The sequence below is a fragment of the Mastigoproctus giganteus genome, chromosome 3 (assembly GCF_048544385.1).
Source record: "Mastigoproctus giganteus isolate SK-2022 chromosome 3, ASM4854438v1, whole genome shotgun sequence".
Lineage (NCBI taxonomy): Eukaryota > Metazoa > Arthropoda > Arachnida > Uropygi > Thelyphonidae > Mastigoproctus > Mastigoproctus giganteus.
This window is the reverse complement of record NC_143577.1, coordinates 123,506,501-123,520,528: the sequence shown is the minus strand read 5'-3', so window position 1 is coordinate 123,520,528 and position 14,028 is coordinate 123,506,501. Positions and strand designations below refer to the sequence as shown.

General features: G+C 36.7%; 1 protein-coding gene across 1 annotated transcript in view; it reads right to left on the bottom strand.

Moving 5' to 3' along the window:
- Positions 1-14,028, bottom strand: part of LOC150088255 (intermembrane lipid transfer protein VPS13A-like) — a 3,009,916-nt gene that overhangs the window by 818,996 nt on the left and 2,176,892 nt on the right. The window contains exon 58 of the mRNA XM_090370087.1: positions 9,638-9,724. Within this exon, the coding sequence (XP_090226213.1) occupies positions 9,638-9,724 (87 nt within the window). The remainder of the gene's footprint in view (positions 1-9,637; positions 9,725-14,028) is intronic.

The following is a 14,028-nucleotide window of genomic DNA, read 5'->3' as shown; positions in this document are numbered from 1 at the left end:
ATTCAATGCCTCCTGTGGTCTTCCATCAATAGGATGTCAGAAAGATTTTGATGAATCTTGATGCAAAGAAAGCTCCAGGTCCTGAGGGTATTTCTCCACTTGTTCTCAAAACCTGTGCTCCTGAACTTACTCCTGTTCTTTGCCGCCTTTTTTTCACTTTCTTATTCCAAAGGTGTTCTTCTTTTTGCTTGGAAATTTGCTCATATCCAGCCAGTTCCTAAAAGGGTGACAAATCCCTCCCATCCAATTATCGTCCTATTGCAATTACTTCTACTCTTTCTAAAGTAATAGAGAAATCAATTAACTGCCAACTCTAAAACTACCTAGAAACCTTCTGTCTGATCAACGATAGCCAGTATAGATTCCGTCAGCATCAATCCACTGGTGATATTCTGGCTTATGTTACTCATTTATCGACTAATTCAATGGAAAGGTTCAGTGAAACACAAGTAGTTGCACTTAGTCTCAAAGGCTTTCGATCGTGTTTGGTATAAAGGTCTTCTAAACAAGCTTCCATCTTATGTTGCCAACTGTTTTTTGTAATTGATTATCCAGTTTTCTCTCTGATCGCTCACTGAGAGTGATGGTAGATGATTCTCTGTCTTCTAACTTCTCCACTAATGCTAGTGTCCCTGAATGTTCTGTTGTTTCCCCCACTCTTTTCCTCTTGTATATTAATGACCTTCTTCCACTGACTGGAAATCCTGTCCATAGTTTTGCCGATGACAGCACATTGTGTTCCACTTCCCATTTTGAGAAAGCTTGCCCTGCTCTAACAGCTTCAACTTCTTGAATATCCGCTACAAATTCCTTAAATGCCGATTTCCAGGTAATTCTCCAGTGGGGCAAAGACAACTTATTTGATTTCAATCCTTCTAAAAGTCAGTCTTGTCTTATATCTCATAAAAAAGGATTCTTCTGCTCCTATGCTTATCTTTGGTGACACTCCGATTTCTAGGCAAAATGATATATCTCTTTTGGGGATTACCCTGACTTCTAATCTCTCTTGACACAAGTACATTACAAATATTGCTTCCTCTGCATCAAAATAACTTGGTTTCTCTTTTGTTCTCGAAGTTACTTTTCTTCCAAACAGCTGTTCACTCTGTACAAATTGCAAATCCGCCCAACAATTGAATATTGATCCAACAACTCGGGCGGAGTCCCCAAAACCTTTCTCAGGCTTCTAGATTCCATTCAGAAGAGGGCAGTTAGGTTAATTAATGACTCCTCTCTAACAGAGTCTCTCCACTCATTGTCTCATAGACGTACTGTTTCTGCTGCATGCCTTTTCTACAGATTCTTCCATGAGCATTGTTCTTCTGAATTGGCTTCTATAATTCCTGTTCTCTCTCTCTCTCTCTTTTAAAACAGTCCGAACACATGCCGCCACCAACCAACATCTATTTACTGTCCAACATCAAATCACAGAACCAACTTTTCATCTTCCTCGTTTATTTATTCAACTGCTGTTTTCTGGAACAACTTTCCTTCATAGGTATTTCCTAAAAATTACAGTTTACAGAAGTTCAAGTCTGATGTCAACAAATATCTTCTCAACCTCCAACCCAAGCACGGTACTAAATACATTAGATTCTAATACCTCTGATGTTTGGGGTTTACATAAAAAAAAAAAAAAAAAAAAAAAAAAAGACTACACATAAGATGGGGCATAAATTTAAGTTGAGACAGGATGGTTGCAAGATTCATGTGCGGCAGTTTGCTTTGGCCAACAGGTGGTTGACTACTGGAATAGGTTTCCAACAGTCAATCACCAACTTCCATCTATTGTATGGTGGTGCACTATTGTCAGGGAAACGGGAAACATGCTTTGTAAAAAGAATAGGTGGAACAGAACCAGGGTATGTCTGCCAGAGGCAAAGGTTGATGACATCGTAGAGCGGATATCATCTTTTAAGGGTACAAAAAGTGATGTAGTTGTACACATTGGCACTAATGGTATGAAGAGTAGAAGACCGGCAGAATTACTTAACAAGTACAGGTAACAGTTGAAAAAAAAAGCCGTGTATTAGGGTTGAATTTGAAAGTGTCTGCAATTCTGCCCAGATACGATAGGAGGGAGTATATGATGAGAGCCTTGTCGATCAATTCGGCCCTGAAAAGATTGTGCAAGGCTCGAGGGGTAGAATTTTTTTTAACCTGGACTGTACTTGTTAACAGGAGAGATTGCTTCTACAGGGATGGGTTGTTGTTGTTGTTTGGTTTTTAGGAGCATTAGCAACTAAGGCCATATTGCTCCGGTGCGGTGGTCATTCCCTGACCTTTCCGCATCCTCCGTATTTGGTGGTGACGGGCTCGAACCCCGGTCTAATCAAGAAGCGTGTGCTACGCACTGCTGCTCCTTCCCACCTGGCTACGGAGGCGCCTAACAGGGATGGGATACACTTAAATAGAAAGGGTGCAAGAATATTTGCTGATGCTATCGAGGCAGTGTTAGGTGGGTCAGAAAACTGCTAGCTTGGGGGGATACAAGGAATAATAGATTAACAGTAGCCACTGGCAGAGGTGAAAGAGATTCTTGCACTACTTCTATTGGAATGAGCAGAAGCCTGAAACACAAGATGCAGGATATTTCAGAAACTGCCAGAGATGCAGGATATTTCAGAAACTGCGAGCAAAGTGGAGGAGAATTTCTTGAAGTTAAATATAAGAAAGGCACCTGGGGTAGATGGGATCTATCCAGTTATATTAAAGGAGGTGGCAAAGGAAGTAAGCAAACCCCTGGCCATAATTATGAGAGCATCCTTGGACTCGGGGAAAGTCCCCACGGACTGGAGATGTGGAAATGCATTTCCAATTCACAAAGGGTGACACGAGTAATTACAGAACTGAAAATAATGGAGTGAATGGTTAAAGAAGCATTGCAGGATCATCTAGACAAGACAGCAGTAATAATTCAGACACAGCATGGTTTTGTCAAGGAAAAGTCTTGTCTGATCAATTTGATTGGATACTATGATGCAGTCACAAAGGAACTGGATGAAAAATAATTTTGATATATACTTGAATTTCAGGAAAGCTTTTGATACTGTGGCACATGGAAGCCTACTGTATAATTTGGAGGAGTATGGCATTACGGGCAAGTTGCTACAATGGATAAAAGGATGGTTGAGTGGTAGAAGACAGAGAGTGGTAATTAACGGGTACTGCTCTATGTGGACTAATGTTATTAGTGGTGTCCCTCAGGGTTCAGTGTTGGGCCCAGAGTTGTTTTGTATATTTATCAATGATATTGATGAAGGTATATCAAGCTCAATGTCAAAGTTTCCAAATGATACAAAGGTTGGCAGGGTTGTTAATAAGAATAATGACAGTATGCTTCTACAATCGAATCTGGAAAAGTTGGGTAGATGGGCTGAGAAGTGGTAACTGATTGACAAATGCAAAGATTGTCATCGTGAAAGGCAGTCATCGTGAAACAGGTGAGTATATGGGATGTGTTAGGGTAACTAATAATAAGGATAGGTACATGTATACTTGCATGTATACGAATGCTAGAAGTATAGTAAATAAATTTGAAGAATTTGAAGTGTTGGTCAAGACATCAAAGGCAGATATTGTTGGGATAGCAGAGATGTGGTGTCACACAGATATAAGGAATGCAGAACTGGAATTTGGGGAGTATAATGTGTACAGAAAGGATAACAGGATAGGAAGGGAGGAGGTGTTATACTATTAATTAAGAAAAACAAAATCAAAAGAAGTGCATCCAGTTGATATAGATCTAAACTCCGACACAGACCCACATGCACTGCATGTGATTGAAATCCCATGTGGTGACACATGGGATTTCAACAATACTAGATTCCTCTTTACGGACAACTAGTACAAAAGAAAAAAATTTAACGAAGCCTTCTACATAAAAATGTTTGGGGCTTCATCAATTAACAGAAACAAGGTGTCGAATTCAACCTATAATATTTCAAACTTTTGAACAAGAAAATATATCAGAAGCAATGAAAAAACAGGAAAGAAAATAGTCCAGATATTCGGAAGAGCAACACACAAACAACCCCCCCCCTCCAGACCCTTGGAACCAGCCTCCACATCAACCACAGATGATCGGTGTATGAGAGAAAGTTCACCCCAAGGCTTCCATTCTAACAAGAACCATTGGATCCAGGATAGAGAAACTTGACAACTTTCTATTGGCTAATAGACTTAATCTCTCACCTATAAATTAACTGTTGGCAGCACTTCTTGCCAGTATGTGCATCAGGTTCTGGTACATCGGCAAGCAAGAGTCTTTCAGCAGGTTAGAATTTAATCTTTATGTTTTTTTTATCTGTATGTATTTACTTATTTTTAATATCTGTTTCCTATTGTAACCAAAATGGAAATTTAATCTTAATACTTTAGTCTTAAAATTCACAATTAGTAATTACTGTAGTATAATTCAAATTGTAACCCTTTCTATTTCTCTATCCCTAACAGCATGGTCTAATGATGTGAGTATCGGTAAAATGCCTGAAACGTCACCTTAAATGTATGTATAGTGATTTGGGCTATAAGCTTAATAAATTAATTATTAATTTCATGTGGTATAAGAGTGGTTATTAAATATAGCAATTTATCTTCATCGAAAACAACCACATAATGTCCTTCCTTAGCTATAATAGAAGAAACCGTTTTCTGTGATCAGTTCTCAAACAAGTTATAATCAGATTTGGTTTTGCATGGTTTGAATTCATGCTCCCCATAGAAATTCAACTTTTACTTGACAAGCTGTATTAGTCAAGCAGTAAATGTTATCTACACATAAGGAAAATCTTGGAAAACTGATGTGCAAGTCAAATACAGTTACTTTCAGGATAGTGGGAATATCTGTGAGATCTTCCTTTCGTAAGATCAAAGATACATTCAAGATACATCTTAGCTACTAGGTTGTATATATTTAAGGAATGAATATACCAAAATAAAACTAAATCCCTAATCACGGTAATTAATATATATAAATTGTACCAAAATTGTGATGATACCAAATTAATTAGTATTAATTATGTCGCTCGCTTTGTAATAGGTCAAGATGCAGTGCGGTGACACACAAAATTAAGAAAATATATATATAGAAGAGTGGTTTCATTGAACATTTTCAAATTGATCTAGTCAACAGAAACTTACAATTGGTCCACTGTGGGTTTAACCGTTTTGCAAGTGGACCACATGCATGCAACCTGAAGTGATTTTTTTCAGGGAATTTGAAAATTTGTAAAAATTGAAAAATTATACGTGTTATACTCAAATGCTTAAATATTATTTTTTTTTTATTTCAACTTTACAGCCAAAAATAAGAGCAGGATTATTGTCAAAGATAAACAAAATTCAAATTTCCATAAAAAAAAAAATCGGAAGAAAAATTAAACGTAAAAATGAAAAAAATCATAAAAAAAATTATCATTATTTTTTTAAATTTGCACTAATATTTCATACATTTATATAAGAAAACCAGGCGATTGTATTTATAATTGTTACAAAAGCAGTATCCAAAAACAGATAACAAGTGACATATTTCATAGATAAAATAATCAATGCACAAGGAAAGTCTATTATCAAAATCATATAATTTATGCCTGCAGTTTGAAGTGATTACTGATTAGCAATATTTCAATGGATGTTGCATATTTTTAGACAGATGGGTGAGAAAAAAATATATATAATGCAAACAAGCTGATAGAGAAGCTCATAGCATTCTGTCAATGAACAAATATACAGGAACTTTAACAACAGGGACAAAGAGCTGATAATCTCATAGTATAAGGCAGTGGCAACCATCTGGAATACTGCATACATACAGGAATGAAAGACTCATTACAGGGATAGAACACAGATTTGATAGAGAGGGCACAGTGAGGGGCAAAAAGATTTCTTAAGGGTGGAAAAGGATATTTTTGTCAAGACTGAAGTTCTGTAAATTGCAATCTATGAAAAGGCATCTGTGTAATAATTACCTAACCAAGTGTATAAGAATTTAAAAGGATTAAGTAAACTTAGAGGGGAACAGGTATTCTGTGTGTTATCAGACACTCAGTCTAAAACACTGATGGATCCAATATCTTTCAGAATATTTAGGAGAAGTCCGGTTGGCCTGCCTCCCTAAAATCCACTCATGCACACCTTCTTGATGGTAAGCCCTGTTACGCCACTTAGGTGGCAACGAACGTGTAGAGTGGTTCGCTTCAAGATGCCTGGTCAGCGTGAAGAGGAAAAGATCAAACCCTCCAGCATATGACAGCATGACAAAACAAATGGCCCTCAGTCCCCAGCCGCTTTCACTCCCCTTCTTATGGGAGCGAGAGGATCAGAGTGGAAGCAAAGGGTGCTAAGAATCTCCAGGCTGCCATGCATGGGAACAGAACTTGGCCTGTTACAATGTAAGATTGCTCATTGGTGAATACAGGATATCAGAACTGGAAAAGGAATTAAAAATGTGAATTGGAATATCATCGGTTTGGCTGAAACAAGAAGAAGAAATGGATCACTTATAAGTTTATCAAGTGTAAATCTGCTGTACACCAATGGAAACAGTGAAAGGAGCGAAGGTGGAGTTGGGTTTCTGGTCCATAAAGATATAAAAAACAACATTTTGGAATTCAAAAGTACATCACCAAGGGTGTCAAGACTAATACTCAAGATTTCTAAGAGGTACAAGCTAAAGGTTATAATGATTTATTCACCAACATCGAGCCATGATGATGATGAAGAGGTTGAAGAAATGTACACCGAAATTGAGAGTCTTCTAGATGAGCAGAAAACTCACTACACCATTATTATGGGGGACTTCAATGATAAAGGTTGGCAAAAGACAAAACAGTGCAGAAAGGGGAACTATAGGAAATTTTGAAATTGGTGAAAGAAATGAAAGAGGTGAAAGACTTGTGGAATTTGCAGAATCTTAAGGACTGTCAGTAATGAACACTTTTTTCAAGAAAAGGATGAACAGAAAGTGGACATGGAAGAGTCCAAATGGATTAACAACTAATGAAATCGACTTCATCCTCACTAACAGAAGACATATCATGAATGATGTTACTGTCCTGAGTTACTGTCCACAGAATCGTAACATGTACACTGGATATAGACGTAGGAAAGGGAAGGAAAAAACTGACTTCAGTAAATAATACAAAGGTCTTTGAGATAACAGAAGAGGAGAAAAAGCAGTATGTACTGGAACTTAAGAACAAGCTTGAGCTTCTGCAGACTGCTCAGGACGAAGATATCAACGAGGAATATTACAACTTTCTGAAAGTCGTAAAGCACAAGAAACCTATAGGGAAAAAGAAATCCAAAGAAGAAAAAATTAATCAAGAAACACTTGTTATGAGGAACCGAAGGCGACAAAAGAAGAGCAAGATAAAACACTGACAAGGAGAAAACTGAGATACTGAGTTATGCAAAGCCATTAGAAAGAGACTCAGAGAGGACATAAGAAGATTTAACACAAGAAAAGTAGAACAAGCATTAAGGGAAAACAAAGGACTTAAATTAACAGCCATAAGCAGTAATACAGAAAGACAAATGATACTGAAACTGAAGAATAGTGATGGTGTACTTATAAACAGCAGAGAAGGCATAATTCAAATAGCAGAAGATTACTATAGAGAATTATACAAGGAGCGAGGGAATGATGCCAGCAGGGGAGAAGATGGATCGCAAATTAGCAACATATACAACATACCCGATATTCTTCCTGATGAGGTAGAACATGTGTTGAAGAAAATGAAGAATCAGAAAGCCCCGGGGGAAGATGAAGTTACTGTAGAGTTGTTAAAATTGGGAGGAAGAGACATAATACAAAAACTGGCAAGGCTCTTCACAAAATGCATTAGAAAAGGTGTGATACCTAAGCAATGGAATAATGCAATCATAGTTTTGCTGCATAAGAAAGGAGATAAATCAGAAATTGGAAATTATAGACCAATTAGCTTGTTATCCCATATCTACAAGTTGTTCACAAGGGTCATTACTAACAGATTAGAAGGAATACTTGATGAGAATCAACCGAAAGAGCAAACTGGCTTTAGGACAGCATTCTCAACTATGGATCACCTTCACATAATATCAGAGCTAATGGAGAAAGCAAATGAATATAAAACACCATTATGCCTGGCATTTGTGGATTATGAAAAGACATTTGACTCCATACAGCATAAGGCAATGTTTCGGGCACTGGAAAGACAAGGCATTTATACCCCATATATTATGATTTTGAAGAAAATATATGAGAGTGCTACCTCCTTTATTAGACTAGACAAAGACAGTAGCAAATTTAAAATCGAGAAAGGAGTTCGACAAGGAGACACAATATCTCCGAAGCTGTTTACTGCTGCCCTTGAGGAAGCTTTCAGAAGATTAGACTGGTCGCAGAAAGGAGTCAATGTGATTGGAGAGTATCTAAACCATTTACAATTTGCAGATGACATTGTCGTCATAAGCCACGATCCCAAAGAGTTAGAGGAAAATCTTAATCAGTTATGCACAGTTAGTAAGGATTTTGGACTAAAAGATGAATATGGCTAAAACAAAAGTAATGATGAACAAGTATGCCACAGAAAGGGACATAATGATTGAAAGAGCAGTAATTGAAAAGGTGGAGTCATATACTTATCTGGGACAAGTTATTAGCTGTAATAATGATAAATGGCTGGAAGTCAAGAGTAGAATAAATTTTGGATGGATAGCATTCAGAAAATATAGTCACATACTGAAGAGCAATATCCCAGTTTGTCTGAAACGTAAAATAATGAACCAATGTATACTCCTCACCATGACTTATGGAAGTGAAACTTGGGCACTCACCAAAAGAATGGAAGAGAAGCTGAGAACTACACAGCAAAGAATGGAAGAGAAGATGAGAACACACACAGCGAAGAATGGAAGAGAAGCTGAGAACACACACACACACACACACAGCGAAGAATGGAACGAATTATATTCGGAATCCGACTGTTACATAAGAAAATAAACACATGGATTAGGCAGCAAACTCAAGTAAAGGACATTCTTATCAAAACTAAAGAACTAAAATGGTCTTGGGCAGGACACATAGCTTGAAGACATGATGACAGATGGACTAACAAAATAACAGAATGGTACCCAAGAGCAGCTAGAAGAAAACCTGGAAGACAACGGCACAGATGGATAGATGAAATTCATGAGTTTGTGGGTAGTAAATGGATGGTCATTGCACAAAACAGAAGGAACTGGAAAGTTGCTGGAGAGGCCTTCATCCTGCAGTGGATTGAAAATGGCTGATGATGATGATGAAGTAAACTAAACTCTGATGACACTGTTATTCTTTCTCAGATGAAATGTAAAAGAGACCAAATTTAAATTGGAAACGTGTTTGCAGAACAGGCATGCAGTAATTCATATTCAGCGTAAATAGGTGGAATAGACTTCTGCATAGTGCTGTGGAAGTGGGTAGTTCAAATAAATGAAGGAATCGGGAAAAAATAAAGTTTTTTTTTTTGTGGTGCTATATAACTTTGTGTTTTTGAATTATGCTGTACAATACTATAATACTGATATCAATGAGTGCTACATTGCCAAAAAAGTAATCTTATATTGCAGTAAATCATAAAATAAAACTAAACCAGATTCATAAAATAAAACTAACCTTTGTATTATTCACGACAATAAAATATGGCTTTATAGTGATGATCTTAGTAAGCTGGAGATGAGACAGAGAAATGGCCATAAAAAACTGAAAAAAAAAAAAAAGATGTTTATAGTACTAATAATGAAAGCCACATGTAAAATTTACTGATACACAAATACCATAAATGAAGAAATAATACAATAAAAAAAGAAGTTTTGCAAAAAATGATATTCTTATATGAGATATTTTAAGCAAAAATTACATTTATAATGACAGGACTGCAGTAAACATGATTTTTTCCCCAGTAAATGTGCAGTCTAGCTTGATATCTTACACTAAAAATAAGACATTTTGATCATCATCATCCAGTTCCAATCAAATGAAGGCCTCTCCAGCAACTTTCCAGTTTTTCTGTTTTGTGCAATGGCCATCCATTTACTACCCACAAATACTTGAATTTCATCTGTCCATCTCCGTTGTTGTCTTCCAGGTTTTTTTTACCTCCTCTTGGGTATCATTCTGTTATTTGCTTAGTCCACTGGTCATCATGTCTTCAAGCTATGTGTCCTGTAGGAGGAGGTCATTGGTAAGCACTGCAGAACTGCAGCACCCCCAGCTTTTGAAATCTAAATATACGGAGTTATATGAAATTTTGTGAAGAAAAATGGAACGCAATGAATATTTTTATTAACAGGTCCCACATATAGTATACTCATCCTCTATTTCCAATAATCATTTCAGTAATAAACGAATAAAAACATGAAATCATTTTGAACTTTGAAGTTTAACTGTAGGTGGAACTGTGCTGTGGTTCAGCCAATGCCTAGTGGGTAGGTTGCCAATACGCAATTTTTAGTGGTGATAAAACGAGTCAAAGGAACTGCAGAGTGAGCAGTGCCGATTTGAACCATGCACCAAACTTGAATGAAAAAGTTATTAATTTAATTTCAACAAATAAAAACCGAACAATGGATTTTATTTTTAGATAAAATTTTGAGATTACCCGTCTGTTAATGATAAGTGTCCAGTTAATTTTTTGTAGTATTTTTAACTTGCTTATTATTACCATCTATGTCTACATGTCTTATAACCAAGGAAATTAATTTAATGTAACTTCAAGAGGCAGCACCCCCATATATCAGAGTCATGAGCCATCACTGGTGTCCAGCCCAAGTCCATTTCACTTCTTCAGTTTTGATAAGAATGTCAACTTGTGTTTGCTACCTAATCCATGTATTTCTCTTCTTATCAAACAGTCTAAATCCTTAATATAATTCGTTCCACTCTTCACTGTGTAGTTTTAGCTTCTCTTCCATTCTTTTGGTGAGTGCCCAAGTTTCACTTCCATAAGTCATGGCGGGGATTACACATTGGTTCATTATTTTACATTTTAGACACATTGGGTTATTGCTCCTCAGTATATAACTATATTTCCTGAATGCTATCCATCCGAAATTTATTCTTCTCTTGACTTCCGGCCATTTATCATTGTTACAGATAAATGACTTGTTAATGACTTGTCCAAGATAAGTATATGAATCCACCTTTTCAATTTCTACTACTTCAACAATTATATTACTTTCTGCGGCATACTTGTTCATCGTTACTTTTGTTTTAGCCATATTCATCTTTAGTCCAAAATCCTTACAAACCCTGCATATTTGATTATGGTTTTCCTCTAATTCTTCGGGATCATGGCTTTTGATCATGATATCAACTGCAAATTCCACACTTGAGTACTGCATACAGGTCTGGAGGTCCCATTTTAGGCCTCCAGAGCTGCTGGAATGAGTACAGAGAATGGCAACGAGATTTGTAAGTGGAACAAAGGGTTACTGTTACCAAGAAAGGCTTAAGTTCTGGAGACTAGGCACCTGTGAGGTTATCTAATTGAAGTGTATAAAGCCTTGAATGGTTCGAGCAAGCTGAATACTGATGAGATTCTTCCTCTCGCTCAGATTACTCACCTGTGGGGACATAAATTCAAATAATAGAGGAAAGACAATTGCAGACTAGATGTGTAGAAATTTGCCTTTAACCAGAGGATGGTTGATAGTTGGAACAAACTTTCATCTTTTGAAGTGGAGGTCAACAATTAAATAAGTTCAAGGCAGAATAGACAAACATTTGGAGTGAATGGATGAATTGGAAAGGTTTTTTTTTTTTTTTTTTGAATGATGCTATATAAGCTTGCTTTCTTGCATAATACGCTTTTCTTTTCTTTTTTTCTTGCCTTTTTCCCATTATATATGGGGTCAGTGTTTTTTATTGCTTTGAGATTAAGTTTTTACAGCTGGATGCACTTCCTGACGCCAAACCTCACACTTTATCTGGGCTGGGGATATGTGGTAAACATTCCCTGACCTTCCGCATCCTCCGTATTTGGTGGTCACGGGCTCGAACCCCGGTCTAATCAAGAAGTGTGTGCTATGCACTACTACTCCTGCACACCTGGCTATGGAGGCGCCCTTGCATAATATGCCTCTACTAATGCTAAATCATAAATGGATTAGGTACTCTCCGTTCAGTAAACAATTTCAGAGATTGTGTATCCTTTTAAACTCCTTTCTCAATTTTAAATTTGCTACTGTCAATTTTAAATTTGCTACTCAATTTTAAATTTACTACTAATTTCTGGTTTGTCTCATTTCTTATGCAGCAAAATTATGATTACATTATTCCACTCCTTAGGTGTCACTCCTTTCCTAGTGTATTTTGTAAAGAGTCTTGCCAGTTTCTGTGTCTTGTCTCTTTCTCCCAATTTTAACAACACTACAATAACTTCATCTTCACCTGGAATTTTTTGATTCTTCATTTTCTTCAGTATCTCATCAGGAAGGATATTGGGTATGTTGTATGTGCTGTCAATTTGTGGTCTACCTTCCCCATTACTAGCATCATTCCCTTACACCTTAGATAATACTTTATAGTAATCTTCTGCTATTTGAATTATGCCTTGTGTGCTCTTTATAAATACACCATCACTATTCTTCAGATTTACTATTATTTATCTTTCTGTATTACTGCTCATGACTGCTGATTTAATTCCTTTGTTTTCCCTTAATTCTTGTTCTACTTTTCTTGTGTTAAATCTTCTTCTTCTTATGTCCTCCCTGAGTCTCTTTCTAATGGCTTTGCATTACTCAATTTTGTCCTTGTCAGTTTTTGTCTTGCTCTTCATTTGTCATCTTCGGATCATCATGACAAGCGTTTCTTGACTGATTTTTTCTTCTTTGGATTTATTTTTACCTCTAGATTTCTTGGGCTTTATCACTTTCAGAAAGTTGTATTCCTCATTTATATCTTCGTCATGAAAGGTCTACAGAAGCTCAAACTTGTTCTTAAGTTCCAATACATACTGCTTTTTCTCCTCTTCTGTTATCTCAAAGACCTTAATATTGTTTACTCGAGTCAGTTTTTTCATTTCTTTCCTTACATCTATATCAAGTGTGCATCTCACCATTCTGTGATCACGTCCACCATTTACCTAATTCAGAATGATAACATCGGTAGTGTGGATGAAGTAAGTTTCATTAATTTTTATTCTATTTGGGCTTTTCCATGTCCACTTTCTATTCGCCCTTTTATTCAAAAAAAAATACACATTACTGACATTCCTCAAGATTCTGCAAATTCCACAAGTCTTTGACCTCTTTCACCAATTACAAAATTTTCTATAGTTTCCCTTTCTGTGCTGTTTTGTCTCTTTCCAACCTTAGCATTGAAGTCCCCCATAATGATGGTGTTGTGAGTTTTCTGTTCATCTAGAAGTCTCTCTGTTTTGGTGTATATTTCTTCAAACTCTTCATCCTCGTGGCTCAATGTTGGTGCATATAACATTATAGTTCGTACCTCTTAGAAATCCTGAGTAGTAACCTTGACACCCTTGGTGATGTACTTTGAATTCCAAAATATTGTTTTTTATATCTTTATGGACCAAAAAGCCTACTCCAACTTCATGCTTTTTGCTGTTTCCATTGGTGTATAGCAGATTTCCACTTGATAAACTTATTAGTGATTAATTTCTTCTTGTTGTTTCAGCCATTCGAATGATATTCCAATTCACATTTTCTAATTCCTTTTCCCGTTCCTCTCTTCACCAATGAGCAGTCTTACATTATAACAGGCCAAGTTCAGTTTCCATGTATGGAGATTCTTAGCACACTCTGCTTCCACTGCGATCCTATCGCTGCCTTAAGAGAGAGATTGAAAGCCACTTGGTTCTGAGGGTCTTTTTTTTGTTATGGTGTCATAAAGTGCTGAAGGGTTTGGTCTTTTCCTCTTTGTGCTGACCAGGTGTCTTGAAGAGAACCACTCTACACATTTGTTGCCACAAAAGTAACATAACAGGGATTACCAATGAGAATTTTTACATGAGTGGATTTTAGGGAAGCAGGCCAACTGGACTG